The 20,525-nt window shown below is 41.6% G+C and overlaps 1 protein-coding gene across 2 annotated transcripts in view; it reads right to left on the bottom strand.

The window, feature by feature from the left end:
- The window catches only part of Sh3rf1 (SH3 domain containing ring finger 1), a 157,606-nt gene that overhangs the window by 72,995 nt on the left and 64,086 nt on the right, over window positions 1–20,525 (bottom strand). Inside the window, exon 1 of one of the 2 annotated variants that reach the window (XM_027394075.2) lies at window positions 28–123. The exons of the other annotated variant lie outside the window; for it this stretch is intronic. Within the exon in view, the coding sequence (XP_027249876.1) occupies window positions 28–51 (24 nt within the window). The 5' untranslated portion in view covers window positions 52–123. Of the gene's footprint in view, window positions 1–27; window positions 124–20,525 lie in introns of those variants that run through there. 2 annotated transcript variants of the gene reach the window in all.

The raw sequence follows: 20,525 nt of genomic DNA, 5'->3' as shown, positions 1-20,525 counted from the left end.
AGATGTATCCCAGCCAGCACTCCTCACCTGTGCTCTGAGAGTCTTCCTCATAGCATAGCTTACCGCAAGCTGGCCTGTCCAAAACAGACTTCTGGATTTCCACCTGCCCCTCTACCAGTTTTCCCCACCCCATCCCCACACTTTGGCCATAACACTGTGCTTCACTGTGGTGGCCCCACGTCTGTTCTTTCTCAGTCCCTCAGCAAGCCTACTGGCTCTAACTTCCGAAGAAACGGGGCACCCATCCACATCTTACAACCTCCATGGCGGCCAGCCTAAGCGAACAGCACTGCTTCTGTGTGGCACCTCCTGCTCCTCCCCCAGGCAAATTCTACCCTGTCTCTTGTCTGTCAGTCTCAGGGTAGCTTTCCACCCACTTAAAAATCAAACAAAGCTCTCCCCGTGGTCTTCTTGCTTTCTGTCCTGGGGCCATGTTTCCTACAGGCAAATGTGCACACACCCCTGATCTTGGACTTCCTAGTCTCTAGAACTGTGAAAATGTAAAATATCTCAACCTTTAAACTATTAATCACATGTTGGCTCCAGAACTAAAACAAAAACAACAGAAGGAAGTTATTACACAAGGCCCAAGCTCATTTCCAGTGTCAGAGCTGAGGAATTTCTCTAATCATAAGCTGCCAATCAACATAGAGACCAGCTCACCACCCACCAGTGTGCTGCCTGGTGGAACTTTGGGGTCCCCTCTTCTCAGCATTATTTTTTTAGCCATTTATTTACCCTTGCTCACTCAACAACACTTCACACCCAGAGCAAAGAATGCTGAATGGTAATTTTTTACAGCTCTTTGAAGGTATGGTGGCTAGTTACATTTGAAAGGATTCTAAGCCATCTTTAAGTACAGCACTTTTATACAATTCAGCTATTCTAAAACAAATAGGAGGCATTATACCCTTGATGTCAGCTGCACACGCCACTGCCTGGGAGACAGAAATGCATTCATTATTATGGTTTTACTTATCGCCGTGTCCTCCAATTTTAAATTCTTTTAGACAACATGCATCTTTTCCTAACAACACCCTCAGCTTGTACAAACACCCACTTGTAACAAAGGAAACATCTTTTATTCTCTAAGATATAAACTAAACAAAAGCCAAGACTTGTGGGAACAGAAACAAAGATAGTATAAAATTAAACACTAACGTGTGGGGAACAGATGAAGTCCTGAATGAATATGTAATTTTTTTTTTTTTTTTTTTTTTTTTGGTTTTTTGAGACAGGGTTTCTCTGTGGCTTTGGAGGCTGTCTGGAACTAGCTCTTGTAGACCAGGCTGGTCTCGAACTCACAGAGATCCGCCTGCCTCTGCCTCCCAAGTACTGGGATTAAAGGCATACACCACCAACACCCGGCATGAATATGTATTGTTAACACATGAGCACCACCATGTCAAAGTGCCAATGCCTCAGACTCATGAGCGTGGCAAGGCCTTTCCCTGGGCTCAGTGCAGAAGCTGACAGTGTATCTGAAAGTATTAACCACAGCTTTCTCCTCCCAGATGACTATGACCAGAGAGGGCACCCCCACAGACACCTACCTTCTTGTTCATCTGTATACAATAAACCTGCCTGCTCAATTCAGATGTACAATATAAACATGCTGAGTTTCCAGTCTGCTGGTACTCCCCCGTGAGAGCACACAGCTCACCAGACCCTAACCCTTCTGTGAGCCAGTGTCTCTGTCATTTCTTCATTCCCTCATTACCTCGGTTGTAGCACGGAAAGATCCCCATAACGACTTGACCAAACACACTCTGTAAATGCTATGAAAGTGTATTAAATGGTCAGGAAAGTGTTTACAACCTATTTTCTATGTCCACAGCACTGAAGAGAGTATTACTTTCTATGTTAGTATTGCAATTAAGCACACACACACACACACACACACACACACACACGGTGTTACAAAAACATACTTCTTGGCTATTCCCTTATATCTCAGACTTCCTCCATTGTATCCCTCTTGTCTTTAGACACACAATTTACACAAAATTCCTTAGGATGTTGACTGTATTCATTAAAATTATTCTTTTAACAATGAAGAGGAATAGCTTAATACTCTTGTTAAGCATGGGAAGTTGCTGGAAAAAAAATAAATTCTACAATAGCCCCTCCACATAGGTGATAAAAACAAAGATGGCTCCAAATGCCCCCACACCCCAATCCCCAGAACCTGTGAGTTTCTTACTCTACATGCAAAAGGGACTTTATATAAGCAAAGAGTGTCCTGGACCATCTGGGTGCACTAAAATCATACAGGCTCTAAGATCAGGACAGTTCCAGCCTAGTTCTGCACTGACCATGTGACCAGGGAAGCATGTTCAAACACATGCAACTTTGCTGGCTTTGAAGATGCTAGAATAGAACCATAAACCATGCAAGGAAAGGTGTTCTCCCCTAGAGCCACCAGAAAGTAATGCCAACCCGCCTACACCTTTATTCTGGCTCAGGAAGACCCACGTCAGATGTTTGATCAAACGGTATGTTAATCAATGTGGTTTGAGGCCACTCAGCTCATTGGAATTCATTTCAGAAGCAAGAGGAAACTTAGAGCCCCACCAGCCAACAGCCATCATGTTCATCTGGCCAGTCTGTGGCAGAAATCCAGCCTTCTACTTCTGAGGTCCTTCCCACCATCTTCAGGTTCTATGAGGATAAAACTTTAGAATGGTGAACAGCTTGACAACAGAACCGGAGGCTCCTGAAAACCTGACAAAGACAACAGTGCACAAACTTTGAACAAGTTAAATCTGACTGTTTACTTTAGCCTATTCTTTGAACTGCATGTGCTTCCAAGAGAAACAAATTTTACTTTGAATAAATTTTACAGTCTTCTACTTGAAACAGCTGGTTGGAGTTTTCAAAAAGCATCTTGTCAGAATTATGTATTTTTCTTTTCCTAAGACATATTCCACCCACTAAGTCATACCAGAAGCCTTGGTAATCACAGAAGATGGCTTCATGAACACAAATCTCTTCCGTCTCCATTCTGCAATAAGCTTTTCAGAGGAAAGGATGAAATGCCTTACAGGTAGTGCTGAAGAGACCTACACAGACCGCATCAACAACATTTCCATACCACAGGAGGGGAAAGCCAGACTTGTAGTTAGCGAAGAGCAACAAAAGTCAGGCCATCACCACGATGGCAAATTCAGCAAGACACAACCCAAGATTTAATAGACTCCTTCCAGTTTCCAGCAGAACACGTCACAATCTGAAAAGAGATTTCCCACACAGAATATAGTGTAGAAAAGTGAACAGAAGAGGGGAGGAGGAGTTAAACTGAATACCTACAGAGAAAAAATGCGCCCAAAGCAGAGCCTGAGGCTCATGTTCCCAGTCTGGTTTATATGAATATGGAGCCTCCGCCTCATCCCATTGTTGACATTACGTAATTATCCTGTTACAATAATAACACTGCAGCTTAACACACAGCCACAACTGGAGGAATTTTAACTACTTTGGTGAACTGCCTATCACCAGCTACATCTGTGCGGGTCTTCAAAGCAAACGTGAGGAAGAAACAGAAATGAGGGCTTAGTACGCAGACTACCACAGAGCAAGACAAGAAGGGCCTGGCCCATCCAGAACTGGGGGTTTGGGGGTATTTAGTCTACTCCTGTCTGTTCTTTATTTTTATTTAGTTAGTCTAGCCTTTGGTTGTTGCCTAAAGTAAATAAGATTCAGCAACTGCCTCACATAAGCTGTGAACTAGTAACAAAGAAACAGTCGCATGAAGGTTATTGTCTGCCCTAAACTCAGATATTCTATTTTTTCAAAACCATAAACATTAGCATACGCAAAAACACTTAAGCCGTGCACTTTCAGAGACTTTTCTTCTTCAATTAAAAAACAAACTGTAGCCTAAATAAATAATAAAATACCTTTAAAAGCAATTCCTGAGACAGTTTCAAAACCTATTAACAGCCTCAGCATTTGCCAGAGAAAGCCTCACCTGCAGGCACCCTCTCTTCCTTATTCACACATTCACTCTGGGGACTGGAGGGTGCTATATTCTTTCCTTAGTCAAATCTATAACATCTGAAATACAGCCAAACCCAGGCACTCAGATAAGTCCCAGAAGTCAAAACTTAGATGCACTGGACACAGGCACCCAGATCTTCATTGGGACATTAGGTGCTTCCTTCCACTGGTCTAAGAGTACAGTCCAAACTGCTAAAGTTGGAAGGAAACTCAGAAATCACCTACTTCACTCTTGTTTTACAAAAGAGAACCCTCCCCTCTTGCAATGAAAACACAGGGCCCTGTAGTGTGACTGCTATGAAACAGGTTCTTTCCCCCACTTCTCCAGGGTAAGGGCAGAAGGCTGCTGCCCTGCTCCTCTGAGGCAGCCATGCTTAAGAATGACAGCCACTCTGTGGTACATACCCTGGTTCTTTCCTCCATCGCCTGAGACCTCCACTTTACGTCTTCCTTTCCCTGTTCTGACACCATAACTCCAATGTTCTTGAGCAAGTACTAACTTTGAACAAACTTCCAAGTCCTCATTTCCGAAGATTAAGAAATAAAATCTTTCTGATCCCCAAGCAATTAAACTCACAATGATGATGTGCCAGTTGTGTAAAGGTCTCCCAACATGGTCCATGTATATTATGCATGAAACTATATATGCAGATATGTACATTTAATACTGCTTTCATGCTCAATGTTTATTAGGTACCATCTTCATCACTATTGGTCTTTTATTCTAGATGATGGCGCTACAGAAGAGTGGCTGTGGGGCCCAACATACATGACCTGATATTTACCAGCCACTGCTATGCAAATCCCATTAGCTATCTTGCTTTTATTTTTCTTTATAGCTGTCTTCCATGTCTACCTACAGAAAGGCTTTTTTGTTATATATTTTCGGTGTTTATTGCCTGTCTTTCCTCTTTTATAAGGAAAAGAAGTATATTTGTTCTATTACTGTATTATTAGTGCCTAGAGCTGTGCCTGGCACATAGCTGCAGTTTTTGTGACTGGTGTGTTGGAGGGAGAAATACAGAAAATTAGGGAGAATACAAACATGTAATTGTGGAATTTATACTAGCTCTCCTTTATTCAATGCATTCAACTTAATTTTGAAGCTAGCTGCACTTTATAACTGAAAAGATGGTGCATTATCTCAGTTGATTTGTTAAAAATAACCAATTTTCTACTCAATGCAGGTAAAACACAACACAAAAGACAACAAAAACATATTAAGTAACTATTGTTATATAAGGAAACAATGTTTCTACACAGGGTATAATTAGTTAAGAACACCAAAATAGTCTTTTTCCAATTTGTTCTTAATTTCTCAGTATCACCAAGGAAACTTGAAACTTCTTATAATATTATGATGGACAATTGGAGGATATAAACCAGATAAGCATAAAACCTAACATCTAAATTGAAGGAATTTTACTGGTCTCCATTACAGAATGATTTTGTGATTTTAGATCGGTCTTGTGGGAAATGTTTTTCATAGGCACAAATGGTTGATTTCACTGTTAATCATTCATCCTCCCGTCTTCCTTGACTCTCTTCATAGTAGGCTAAAATGCAGAAGGGCATACAAAGGATAAAGTGCTCAGGTGAAAAGAACAGCAATATATTTAACCGTCCAGATATTAGGACAATTTTACTGCACCCTTAAAGAGATTATACTAGATGGTAGATATGTTAAACAAAGAACTACTTTTCCCTAACATAAAAGAGTCAGGTAGCTTTTAGTAGTTTTTAAAGACAAAAGGAAAATTCTAAAAGAAATATCAACAGGAAATAAGACAAGGTACCACTGTGGCTGGGAATGTTTGCTAGAATAATAGAAATACAGAAAGAGCCTTTTTTTCTCCACGTCTATAAAATCAGGACGTTTATGAGGCTACAAGGATAAAGCTACCAGACTGTCTCCATCCGTGTGGCTCCCAGGGAGCTTTGTCTGTTTTTAAAGCAATAAGAGCTGATGTCATTCTTTGTTCTGAAATGTGCTACCTGGGCTATAGCAGGAAGAGGCAGGAGTTGTTAGCAAACTATCCTTGGTGGCTAATGAAAACCCACTCACAGGAGTACTGCAGTGCATAGGAGGTGTGAACCTTGGGTGTACCCATGGAAGGCTGACTGCAACGCTGCAGCCCCTACCTCTGGCATCCATTCAGTCCAGCCAGTCCCATGCAGACCATCTGCATGGACAGAGCAAACTCTGCTGCTGACTGCTTTCCAGGTACATTCTTTGCCCAATGTTTCTCAGATTTGAAGTTTCTAGCTCCATGGGCAGATCCATGAGAAGATCGCATAGGCAGATACCAAAGGGGCCTGGCTTTCCCTACTGGAAGCCTCTAGAAAAACCACAGTGCCTATGAAGCAGGACCCGGGCCAGAATCCAGGTTGCTTCAATTCATCCCAAGTTCCTCCACTTCCCTGACTCTCCCATGAAGACAGCTGTTCAAATTTAACAGAGTAATAATAATTGGAAGAGAACCTCATGACCTTAATCTTGAGTCTATGGCAACCATGAATAAACTATGAGCTAATGGGAAAGGGATCCTGATTTGAAGACAAGGCAGGCCAGAGGCACAGATTCCTAACTTTCTCCTTAACCCACGGTGAGAGGAGTTGTGTTGGTTTTTGCACACCAGCTAAGGTAGAGGAGGCCAAGATCAAGGCTGTGCTAGGAGGTACAATCTAAATTATTCCTTGAATAACACAGGACTAATAATAACAGGACAAAAGGAGACTAAGCGCTGGGGATAGAAGTGGACAAGACTACTCATGGGCAATGATCTGTGAGATAAGGGGTTTTATTTCCCAACTCAAACCCGAGGCATCTTTTTCAAGTAGTGGTATTACAGGACCAGGTGGGCAAAGGCGCCCTTATTCCTGGCATCTTGAAAGTGTGACCAAGAGTTTATCTGGCTCTTGAAATGATGCTCCCTTCCAAAGCACACATTGTTGAGAAGAATTTGCAGACCTCCTCCCTTCTGGGTTACTAAGATCACTATCTAAAAGGGTTCTTCTCTCATTTTTTCCATTCGTCCCACAAGTATTTATTAGGGTCCTACCAGGAGGCCAAAGTGCCAAGCTACAAACATGAGAATGAAATGATGAACAAGGCAAATACGGCCTCTGTGGACCGGCGCCCCCACCTGAAGGAAGGTTAATGGTACACAGAGAAACGGGGCAGGGAGGATGGGTAGCTCTCCAACACAAGCAATGAAAGTGTGTTTAATCTCCCGGACATCTTCAGACAGAACAAGAAACATGCTCTTGGTGAACATTATCTTTTTTTTCTAGTGAGAAAATATTTTAATTGTCCCTATCTTCAAAGTTTAGACAGAGGAAGAAGAAGAAAGGAAATGGGTTGAGGCCAGAGGCAAAAGACCATACCCCAGTCACAGCAAGACCCAAGGAGGTTCCAAAGGCCATAGGAGCTTGGGGGTGCAAACTTTCCCATCTAAAACTATATCCCTAGGTCGGCCTCCTCTGTCCCCAGAGTCCTCAGCGACAACTGCTATATTAGCAGTTTAGAATAAATGCTGCCTGGAGAAATGAGAGTCTGGGAAGATTTCCTGCTCAGGGAAAGCAATGTGCTGACAAAAAAAAAAAAAAAAAAAAAAAAAAAAAGGCAGCAATCAAAGCCATAGAGAGAGCTGCACAGGATCAAATAGGATCGTGACGTTGGACAAACCTGAAAACTGCACAGCTGAGCTCCCTCACACAGGCCTTCACCCCCACACTGTCCATCGCCCACTCTCAACTCACAAACATTCAGGAGGACACTGGACCTCCCACAGTATGTGGGATGGGCATTCGGGTCATTCGTATCAGTAAAGAAAGCAATGTTTGCCTGGAGAGATGGCTCAGCCAGTAAGCACTGGCTGCTCTTCCGGAGAGCACAAGTACAAGTCCCAGCAACTACCTGGTGGCACAATCATCAGAAACTCCAGCCCCATTAGATTTGAAGTCCTTTTCTGGTCTCTGGGCACCTGACATACACATGGTGACAGACATATATGTAGGCAAAACACCCATACACTTAAAATAAAATTATAATAAAATTTAAGGAGAGACAGCAATGTCAGAAAACTGCACCAGTTAGGAACAGTTTAGTATAAGAAATAGTAACTTCTCAGGGGGCATGATGGGCCACTTTCTGACCAGACACTAACAAAGCTTCAAGGAAAGTGGCATTTCCAAGTGCTGGACTCACAGCTGAGAATTTCTGTGGCTCTCCAGGCCATGCCTTTAATCTCAGCACTCAGGAGGCAGAAGTAGGGGGATCTCTGTGAGTTTAAGGCCAGCCTGGTCTACAGAGCAAGTTCCAGAACAGTCAGAGCTACACAGTAAAACCCATTCTCATAAAACCAAAATAAAAAAAAGAAAGAAAAGGGTTTATGTGGCTCACTTTATTAAAATTAGTATTTCTCAGAGACTGACTATATAAAATGATTGCTTGTATCAAATCCTGTTTTCTTTCTGATTCCACTATAAAATCTCTTGTGCCTGCAGGCACACAAAACAGTTAAATAATTAAATTATTATAAAAGGAACTTTGGAGGCAGAGATGGCTCAGTGGATAATGGCACTTGCTGCAAGGCTGAAGACCTGAGCACCATCCCTGAGACCCAAATAGAGGGAGAAAGAGAACCGAGACCTACAAGTTGGTCTCTTACCTCCACACATGCACTGTGGCATGCCCAGTGCCATCCGTCCATCCATCCATCCATCCATCCATCCATCCAGACACATAAAAAAAATAAATACACTAAAGCATTCTTATAATTTTAAAACAAATAAATTTTTGAGTTCACTGAAATGTTTTTCAAGAAAATGCTGATACCAATAGTAAAATAAAACTTCTATAACCACAAAGAATCCTGCCTTTTAGAATATCCTATCGTATCTTATCAATAAAGAGCTTGTCCTTTAGATATGACAGACTCTGAAGACCCCCTACAGAAGGCCTCATCCTCTCTGGGGAGCAGAAAGGGTATGGGATAAGTAGGGTGTTAGTTGGGGGGCAGGGGAGGAGGGAAGGGAGAGGGACCTGGGATTGGTATGTAAAATAATCTTTCTAATTAAAATAAAAAGAAAGAAACAGAAAAAAAAAAAGAACTTGTCCTTTAAATTCAGGTTGTATGGGTTGGGGATACAACTCTGGCAGAGTGCCTGCTTAACATAGGTGAGGCTGTAGCTCAGACAATAATTCAGACTTAACTGTCTCGACACACACAAAAAAGTAACTTCATGTTTAAAGGCTCACAGCCTCTACATAAAGAAAGATTCCTTGTGATATTTCAAACTATCAGGGTTGCTAGAACTACTTTTCTACTTTCTAGTTAAAAGACAGCTTGTCTGAATAGTATTTTAATGACAAATATGTGTGTGTGTAGTAAGTAAATGTCTTTATAAGAAATCCATGAGAAGACTTAGAGATAATCAGAGCAAAGAAGGCTGAGTGACTGAGGCAGATACTGTGATGATGCTAAAACCAAGGAATGCTAAACATGGCTGGAGCCAACCAGAAACTAAGAACGAAGAAAGGATTCTTCCTAAGAGCCTTCATTTCAGACCTCTAGACTCCACAACCCTGATAGTAATGTCTGTTTTAAGCTATCCAGTTTGTGATAATTACTTATGACAGCCCTGGGAAAATCACAGTATCATTAACTAAAAGGTATGATTGGAGAAAAACAGTATTCCCATGACCCATTCATCCTTAAAGTGAAATGCTGCCATAGCAAAGACACACAGGACCAGTGCAAGTCCTGATGAAGCTTCATGCTTCCTTCCTCATGTTGTAAACCAGGTTGCCCACACATTCAGGAAGCACAGTGCCCCAGATCGCTTCAAGGTAAACACCAAACCTAACTGCAACAAGGAGAGGCCGTGTGCACAGACAGACTGCACCCCTAAATGGCTGGACCAGGAAGAAAGGGTGTCCTGTTCCTAATCATTTGGAAAGCCCTCCTCTTATTGCCGGCAAATGAGTAATGAAAACGTTGTTGCAATCATTATAATTCACTGGAAATCTGACAGGGGGGAAAGCCCACATGTAAAAACACCGAAAACACTGAGTCTTTCAACGTTTTCTGGCTTGTTTAACAATTCCAACCTGCCTGCCACAGTTCAATAAATCCTAAATGAAAAGCTTTGTGCACAAGTGGTCAACGCTGGCAAAATAATTTCTTCCATACTCCCTATATCAGTTCTGTGTATGTGCATCAAGCTCTCCTCAAGGAGTGTTAAACATGTGCTTTTTCCTTCTCCAATATTTTGGTGGCTGCATCACAAAGGAAACAGTGTGTCAACCACTATTGACGCCTGTAGCTGATTTTTCCAATGGACTTAGACAGGCAGTCACCTTGACATCTTCAAAAAGTTACATAGAATAGAAGTGGGGGTGGGGGATCAACTGGAAATGCAGGGGATAAAACTAACCTCTTCGTCTAGTGAAGCTAAAACATCTTGGAGACACTTGCTGGTTCAAGTGGAGTGTTCTGCAAACATCTCACCTGCAGTCCTTAGGGGTCTCGGTATTCTATCCCCCTTGAATAGTGTACCCACAAGAAGCAAATTTATCTCAACATACAAGTGTAATGTCCTCCCTCCCAGCTGTTTAAACCCATTCAGAAAACATGACCTGCATCTGCCACCAGTCAACTACGTCATCAAGCGGCGGCCTCTACACCTTGCACCTCGTGCTGACCTTGGGCTGCCGATTTTGGCTCCATGAACTCTCTCCGTTAAAGGAATGGTGGTGCTCTAGTCTCAACAGTGCCTGGGATCAGCAAGGTGACAGAAGTCACATGGTCCAGTGTGAGCGTTCTTATTCCTTATCACAGCTCTGGATGGGGAAACTGGCCTAAGATCTGTTAGGGCAGAAAGAATCATTTGCAGAAGCGGGTACACTGTGGGGTGGCATGAAGGGAGGAGAGTGGATAGGCCAGATGTCAACACCAGGCAGGTTCCTTAGGGTGACATTCACCATGTGTCTGAGATGGGGTCACTCACTGGCTACCTAGGTTAGCCAGCCAGTTAGACCCCCAAGGTTCCTCCTGCTTCATCTCCCCTGTGCTGGGACGGCAAGCACACATCACCACGCCCACATTTTAACCAGACAGGTGCCCTTGTTTACAATTGCAAGCACTTTCACTGACCAAGCTGCCTCAGCTCTGGGCCCTATATTTTAATAGTCACATCAGGATTACCCCTAAATGGTCAGAGAAAGAGGCATGGACAGAGAGACTGCTTAGCTCTGGGAGAGTCAGGCCTGGCTCCCACCTGCCCTACCCATGCTTAGCCTGGACTTGTTCAGACTCTGCATTCAAGCACTGCGATGCTGAAGGAGACCAAGTCCCCGGATGCAGCTAACACTCCTGAGGCCTGCTACATGCTACATTGGCTCCTCTATTTTTCCTCTAGCTAAGTTAGACTTAAGTGTTAACCTTGAGCAAGAAACACTGGAGACTTGTCAGCCTCCAAAACAAGGCACGAGGATTCCACCCCCACAGAGTTATTTGAAGGATTTTTTTTTTTCCTTTTAACATAAATAAATGCCTGTAGCTATTTCAGGACTGTTATGTTCTACTTTGGTATACACAGATATTAAGCCTGCAAGTTAAAACTGCCGTTCCAAAATTGTTCCCTTTGGGACAAATAAATAGATTTTATGCCTCGTTACTAAGGATGCTATGGCTTTATTGTATGGCTGAGTACAGCATACTGTTCTCTGGGTACTGCTAGAACATATTGCTCCCAGCAGAGAATGAGGAAGCAAAGTCTCACCACACAGCCCTGCTGGCCACTGTGGCCTGGGGACTGGAGTGTGAGGACTCTTGTTAGCAGCTGGCCCTTGATGGTAGAAACAGCCAGCCTCTGGGACCTTCAGGAACCTATGAGCTGTGGTTAGGGTCAACATCTACCACCTCTCTCTCTCTGCACAGGACACATTTGCAGATTGATGCTTTTTTCTTTTTTTCTTTTTTTTTTTTTTGGATGCTATGGTATTTTCTTCCCTGCTTTTTCCTCCCTGGGTATCTGAGACTATGTTTTTTGTTTTTGTTTTTTTTTTCCTCTAAAGAATCCTATAGAACGGGAAATCTGCTCATATTTGGGCTAGACTTGGAAAAGAGGGCTAGGCTATTTGGTAGCCGGCCTGGCAACTGTTAAAAATCAGACCAAGCAAATCTCCAAAATATTTGTAAGTGAGAAACAAGAGAACACACTCCCAGGAAGTAGGACATGAAGATATCTCTCCATCTAGAAAATATCCTGTGCAGCAAATTCAATATTAAAATTGTATGAGTGAGAACTTTAACCTGTTCTAAACTTTGAAATAAAGTACTCACAAGACCCAAGATGTGTAGCTCACAAGTTCTCACCAAAGGAAATACATATCCATCACCACAAGAAGTAGGGCTCGCTAGAACCTAGAACCGACCCTCACCACTCTTCTCTTCTCCAAAGGGAAACTGCCGTCCAGAGTTTTCCTAAGTATGCCTCTTTGGACACTGTATTTTCGTTTGGACTTTTTAAATGCTATTCCAGTGGTTGGTGTTATCTTCTGCATAGCTTCATTTTGCTCTGCATTAGGCTTGTGAATTTGGTGCCTACCTAGTGTTGTCACTGATGATTACTGTTCCACCATATGACCATGACAAGTCACCTATGTCACCTACTGAGCAGCTGAATCCCTAGGTTTTCATTCTCATGGACGGTGTCACTACAACTGTTCTCGAGCATACCTTTTGTCTGAGTTAGTTTTTTTTTTGAACTGTGTTCTACAGAGTGGAAGTGCTGTATCATCACAGAGCCCAAGGCAGCTGAAACAATGCATGTGCCTCACAAATGCATATGAAAACCCCAGGTGCTTCCAGTCCTTGTCAAACTGGGTGGGTAACACAGTCTCCCTGGGGTTTCTCTCCTCTCTCTGTGCTGAAGAACACTTTGCACTTTTTCAAATGCCTTGTGTTTTTTAAAAATGTACACTTAAACCAGGTTGTAGTGGCACACACCTTTAATCCCAGCACTCAGGAGGCAGAGGCAGGTAGATCTCTGTGAGTTCGAGGCCAGCCTGGTCTACAGAGTGAGTTCCAGGATAGGCTCCAAAGCTACACAGAGAAACCCTGTCTCAAAAAAAAAAAAAAAAAAACCAACAAAAAGAAAAAAATGTACACTAAAACTCAACGGTGTTTACAAATAGTGTTTCTATTTTACACAGTCAATATTGACTTCTAAACTTCCCTTTGAAATAGCTTTTCTCTTAAGTAACTACACCTTCCACCCTGCCTCTGATGGAAATGTTCATTCTGCTCATAGAATGTTCCAGTTTTGCCTCTCTGAAAACATCTTTCTCTCACCTGTAGACGGTGTGGGGTATATCTATTAGGCTCAGAACTCTTGATTGGCAGTTGTTTTCATTCAGCACATTAAAGATGCCACTATTTCCCTGACTCCTAGAATTGTAATTCCTAGGAAAGAAATTTGTGCCCTTCCAACCTGGTTGCTTTGTCTATTGTATGACTGTGCACAATGCACCTATCTCTGGGCACTGTTAGAACAGACTGCTCCCTGTATAGAATGAGGATTAGGTCTCACCACAGGGCCCTGGCAACCACTGGGGCCACAGAACTGACACTTTCTGTAGCCCTCCAACCTTGTTTTTATTTTCATCATTTTAAACGGGGCATGTCTACGCAAGGATTTCTTTTGACTTATCCTTCATGGAGTTCAAAGGGCATCTTGAGTTTGGACATGCAGTTCATATGCCAACATGACAAAACCATCAGACGTTACCTGATCCATTTCACCTCTGACCATCTGAGATGCCAACTATATTTTAAAATCTTGCTTCATCTCTTAGCTTCTGCATTTTCCATCTTTTTCCTCTGTTTTCTTTTAACATATTTCCTTTGTCCTATTCTTCAGTGTGCTGGTTGTCTCTTTGTTTGTATCTAATCCACTTTTAGACAGCACCCTCTCAGCAAACTGTTCACTATGGTGACTATAATTTGCAATTCTAGAATTTTCATTTGGTTCTCTTTTACTCTCCATGTTGTCAATTCTTGTCTTTTCTAAAAATAGTAAACTCATTAATTTTAAAAATCTCAATCCATAGTGCCAATTTCTGAAATTCCTAATGCATTTTAAAATTAATTTTACTTATTTATTTTTATGCATGTAGGTATTCTGCCTGCATGTTTGTCTGTCTACCACATGTGTGCCTGGCACCTGCAGAGGCCAGAAGAGAGTATCGGTTCCCCTAAGACTAGAGTTACAGACAGTTGTGAGCAGCCATGTGGGTATTGGAACTTGAACCCAGGTCCTTTGAAAGATCAGCCAGCTCTTGACTACTAAGCCATCTCTCTAGCCTTCTAACACATTTTCTATTGCTAATGTTTCCCTGGTTTTGCTGTTTTCTTTCCTCCTTATTGTCTAACAGACATGGTTTTTATAAAAATGCTCATAGAGCAATTTGAGAATTAGGATAACACTTTATTTATCTAGAGGTGATTTCATCTCATTCTGACAGATACCTGTGGGGATTGCTCTAACTTCAGGGAACATTCTCCCTAACTGTGGCCCCATAAATCTTTGTACCTTCAAATACTCTGTTATACTCTACCTTGCTCCTTTCGTCATCTTGAGTAGAAAGGATCACCCAAATTAGCTGGTCCTCCAATACAAGAATCTAACTCTTGGCTTTGCCTTCTATTATTACAAGCTATTCTTTCATTCTCTCTCAAACTCTTTCCACATATAACATTTTAAAACTGGTCTTCCGTTATAATTAATTTAGCTGATAAGGCATGTTATTTGCTAAGTCCTTAAAAAGTTTTAACTATTTTGCATTTTTAAAAAAAGGACTAAAACGGGGCTGGAGAGATGGTTCAGCCCTTAAGAGCACTGGCTGTTCTTCCTAAGGACCCAATTCAACTCCAACCACCAACACAGCAGCTAACAACTGTCTGTCTGTAAGTCCAGTCCCAGGAGATCTGACTCTTCTGGCCTCTGCAGGCACTGCATGCATGTGGTGTCCAGACATACACACAGACAAAACACTCATGCACATAAGATAAAAAGAGAGAAAAACAATTTTTAAAAAAGAAAAAGGACTAAGAAACACTCAAAGAAGTCATCTTTAATTTTGCTACTTTTATCTTAATAACAGAAAACTCACCCTATAATATCTCCATTAATTGTCTTTCCTGTTTCTATGACCAAATAGCTAACAAGAAGCAGCTTTGGAGACAGGGTTAGTTTTATGGTTTATTATTTAGGAGTACAGTCTATGATGGTGGGAAGGGGAAGGACTAGGAGCACCAGGTGGCCAGTCACTTAGATCTGCAGGAAGGAAGCAGATTACTCGTCCTCAGCTGCCTTTTTCCTTTTGATTCAGGGCAGGATACTAGCCCATAGCACAGTGTGGCCCACAGTCAGGGCCATCGTTCCTCGGTTAAACCTTTTCAGAAGCATCTGCATCAACACACACCAGGTGTGTTTCCATGGTGATTCTAAACCCCATCCAACTGATAATGAATATTGCCCATAACAATAGCCAAGCTTCTTATGTGTTTTATACAAAAAATTGCAACTGGAATAGCACGTCAATCCTAAAAATATAAATAAAAGTATTGGCATTTTTATCTTGACATCACATATTTATGGATCCAGCAATCCTTCAACTAATACAAGGGCCATTTCTTTAACATCATTTGCTCATGATAGTATTTCTTATCTTTAGAATATGGCTAAAATGTGGGTTGTTGGGCCGGGGGAAATGGCTCAGTGGGTAAAGGGTTTATTGTGCAAGCATGAAGTCGTCAGTTCAGATCCCAGTGACCCACATAAAAACCTGTTGTTGCTGTACATTCCTGTAATCCCAGTGCTGGTCAACAAGACAGGGAGATGTGTATATGGGGGTGGCTGCCCAGGACTGCTGGATAGCCAGCCTCACTAACAGTGGCAGGCTCCTGGTTCATCGAGAGATACTGTCTAAATGGGATAAGGTACTGTGTGACAGAGGAGGACTTCAGATGCAGCCTCTGCATGCAAGGATATGTAACCCCCCTTACATACATACATACATACACCACACACACACACACACACACACACACACACACACACACACGAACACATATACACACACACACACACAGAGAGAGACAGAGAGACAGAGAGACAGAGAGAGAGAGAGAGAGACAGAGAGAGAGAGAGAGACAGAGAGAGAGAGAGAGAGAGAGTCCCTAATAATTAGGGACTGTAGGTACTGATCAAGATTAAATATCCACTACATTAATTGTTTTCTTTACTGAGTGAGTTACAGGATAGTCCAAGGTCATATGGATTCACCTTTCATATACTTTCCATGTTCAGGAATTGTTTTTCAGGTTACTACAGCCTTTACCACTGTAAACCCCTTATGAAAGACCTAACTCTCAAAGGCTGGCACCCTGAACACTCCTAACAAGCCCAGTTACAGTCACAACAGTGTTCTGCTAAAAAATATACACCTTTGTAAACATCACAAAGTACACATATACTTGTTATATTTTCTTCCTCTTATGAGAAATATAATAGAAGAGCCAGGCCGAGCATTCTGATGTGTGTATTTTTAAACAAATTTATGTTATTAGGAATAATACATTCTCTAGGGAAATCAACCAAATGATGTTTTTTTGAACCATCAATTTGTGTAAACCTTTACAAATGTGCATTTTAATACATTTACCAAAATGAATACTAAAGAGGGTATGTGAGAAGAAATCACATCTATATTCATTAGAATGAAACCACAAAGTACCAAACACAGAAAAAATCGGGAAGGGCCCATAATTCACCAAAAGAATGGCAAATAGGATGCAAATAAACTTCAAGAGAAAACAGAAACAATGGAGGCCAAAGGTTTGTGAAAACGTCTTTAAAGCTAAGAAAAGAAACCAAGAGAACAAGATAAAGGTCTGTGTGAAATGAGCACTGAGGCAGGATCAGCAGCAATGCCTCGCCATCTGTGGCTTCTGAAGCACATACTTCAAGACAGCACAGGCCCCCTGGGGAGCAGGTCTCAGGGACAACCACAAAAGGCAAGCAAGTGTGTTTGTAAAATGAAGGCAAAGCTAACACTTGGCATTTCATATGCATGTGTATTATATAGTATGTCTGAGGTTCTTTCTGTTGGTCTGCTGTGTTGTTAAACAATCTATGAGGTGGGCAGGAAGAAACTGGAGCTATGCTCTATGATCTGTGGGCCTCAAGAGATGAATCCAGTACTGGGTTTAAATTTAGACTCTAGTGTGCATGATGCCTCCAGTGAATCAGTGCGTAATTTCTCCAAGAAACCAGTCACTGTAAGGGAAACCAAGCACTGTAAGAAGCCCCAGGTTTTGGCGACTTGACGTGGCATTCTCATTCCAGTCTAGTGACCAGCTGGCAAGAAGTTTTCTTCTACACAGAGACCCAAGACACAGGTTCTTACTCTTGAGATTTAATTCTTGGCATTGTCCTATCTTTTGCATCCACAGGCAGAAGATAGAGCGGGACATTGGATGAGTTTCAAGCACTCCCAAAGAGGTTCCTGGAAACAACATATACCACTCAGCTCACATCTGCTGCTAGATCCCAGTCACATGGTACACTAACAGCCCGTGATCTCACCTTCGGTGCACATGAGCGAGACAGTATGTGAAGACTACTACATTTAAGAAAGCAGCTTGGAACTTCTACCAGAGCTTCTGAATCTACCAATAACAGTAAAAGAAAGACAACAAGAGTAACCCTGATGGACAGACAGGTGAGATGAACATATGACAGCACACACCTTTAATCCCACCCCTCAGGAGGCAGAAATCTGTGAGTTTGAGGCCAGCCTGGTCTACACAGTGAGATCCTGTCTCAATAACGACGATGACGATGATGATGATGATGACAAAAATAATAATAGCACAATTGCAAACTAATCTGTTTTTAAATATTTATTTATTATGTATACAGTGTCCTCCCTGCATGTATCCCCACACACCAAAGAGGGCACCAGATCTCATTACAGATGGTTGTGAGTCACCATGTGGTTGCTGGGAATTGAACTCAAGACCTCTGGAAGAGCAGCCAGCTCTCTTAACCTCTGAGCCATCTCTCAAGCCTGCAAACTAATCTGTTAAACATCAGATTATAATGTATTTTAAAAGCATCAAAATAAAATCCAGCAATACCATATTTGTAAGAAACTCATGTAAAACACAGACATGGGGGAAAAAACAGCATAGGAAGAACCTAATAAGTCCCAACACTCACATTCTTATCATTTTATAAGTGGATTACACCCTCTGGCCAAAAAAGGAAAGAGATCATCTAGGATTAAGATTTTAACAGAAAACTATCACTCCATCATGTATACATACACCAATTAAAATAGCTTCAGGAAGTTAGGTGTGGCAGCATACGGGTGTGAACCCAGCACATAGGAGCCGGAGGCAGAAGGATCACATATCTAGGCAGCCCTGTCTATATAGTAAGTTCCAGGCTAGCTTGAACTACAGAGAAACCAAAAATTCCAGCTATCTATGTATATAGCAAATTTTAATGAAAATATTAAATGAGGAATTGAATCTGTTAGTAGTAGGAGGCTCTAAAACATATTTGAGTAGAGAATAGGTAGCACATCAAATGTTTTTATCTCCTTGCTTGCTTGCTTTCTGTTTTGGACACAACATTTCATTCACACTACAGCCCAGGATGGCCAGGATCCCACTAGATTCTCCAGACTAGCCATGAACTTGTAGCAATCCTCCTGCCTCAGTCTTCTGAGTTCTAGGATTATAGGCCTGTGCCACGTCTGACTTTAATGTCACTTTCAAGTGCATATTTTCTAAACGTTATGTGTGGTAAGCCACAAAAAGTCTCAATGGGTTTCCAAGAATAGAAAGCATATAGACCATGCCCCTTAATCACAAAGCAATTAAAATATCAATAATCTAAAAATGAATTTTAAGTTTCCATATGTTGCAAGAGAATTGTAAATCATTTCTAAACAACCCACAAGACAAAGTGGAAATTGGAAAGGAAATGTACACATCGGTAGCAATGAGCCACACCCACTACAACATGGATAAATTGGAAACACTGGACTTCGTAAAAAGTGACACAGCCAGTGTTACAGTTCCCAAAAACTTAGCACTTGTGCAACAGACTATAAACTCTTTTTACAAGACAAATGAATGATAAACATGAGATGGTAAAGAATGGTAAGAACGGGACAATAAAATCAGGAATGATCTGAAACTGAGTGGTAGCTTCCCTGATTTATAGGCAAGTTGCATGCTCCAAATATTACTTACATTATCATCCATACATCTTAATTATTACTAACACAGGATGCATTGTCACCCACATCGTGACCAGGTCAATTACCTCTGTGTGCTCCTTTACCAACTCATGCCATTGTTTATTTTATTTTAGTAGCAGTGCTGGGGACTACTGGATCTATCACTGAGTTGCCCTCCCAACACCCATTCACCATTTTAAAAATTCCCTGTTGGTTCGAATGTGTTTCCCATTTTCTTCCTATTCACAGACTGAGAAGATATGGCAAATCCCAAAATAGTCTAATGAGAAAGATGGTTCAGATACCAAAGCGTCTACAATAGTGATTCTCAACCTTCCTAATGCTACAGCCCCTTAATACAGTTCCTCATGCTGTGATAAAGCCCAATCGCCCAACCATAAAATTGTTTTGTCACTGCTTCATAACTGTAATTTTGTTAATGTTATGAATTGTAATGTAAATATCTGATATGTAGGGTATTTAGTATGGGACCCCTATGAAGGGGACGCGACCCACAGGTTGAGAAACACTATTCTAGAGCCTAGTAGACCAGAACAATTATGAAGTCCCTGTGCAGAACACAGGGCCCTTTCAAAATGAAATGCCACCAGTGAGAAAACAGCTGTCTTCAGTGCGTGTGCGGAGCCAGTAAGACAAATAAATAAAAATACCACACTCTTCGAAACGTAAAGAAAATGGCAGACGCTAATGTGAGATGTCGCCACTTCTGATGGCTGGCAACCGGAAACATCTTTCCTATGGGAAGTTTTAAAATACGATCAACATTTTCTAAACAAACATTTTTGGGAAGCATTTTGTTTCATAAAGAGTAACAGGGATAATGAAATTGGGAATTGAAGCTTTTATTAGAAAAATTGTATTTGGACTTTTATTATATACCCTTCCAGTCCAATTGCTACAGTTGGCTTTAGCAATTAACTAATGCCAGCCCCAAACTTCTCCTGCAGTGGATTTGCTGATGAAAAAGCCAGGAAACAGTTTGTCTCCACTGGGAATATTTTGAAGAAGGGATTTGATGGGGGCTGAGGCAAGGAGGATCTTAAAAAACAATATTTGCTAAACTAAAAACACATAGGCACACATGGGAGTTGTTTTACTTTCAACAAGTTCTGAAAGCAGGAACAAAATCGAGGAGAGTTAAAGGAATAATTTAACACTGATGTTTCGGGAATGTTGAAAG

This window comes from Cricetulus griseus, assembly GCF_003668045.3.
Source record: "Cricetulus griseus strain 17A/GY chromosome 1 unlocalized genomic scaffold, alternate assembly CriGri-PICRH-1.0 chr1_0, whole genome shotgun sequence".
NCBI classification, from domain to species: Eukaryota; Metazoa; Chordata; class Mammalia; order Rodentia; family Cricetidae; genus Cricetulus; species Cricetulus griseus.
This window is presented reverse-complemented; position numbering and strand designations above follow the sequence as displayed.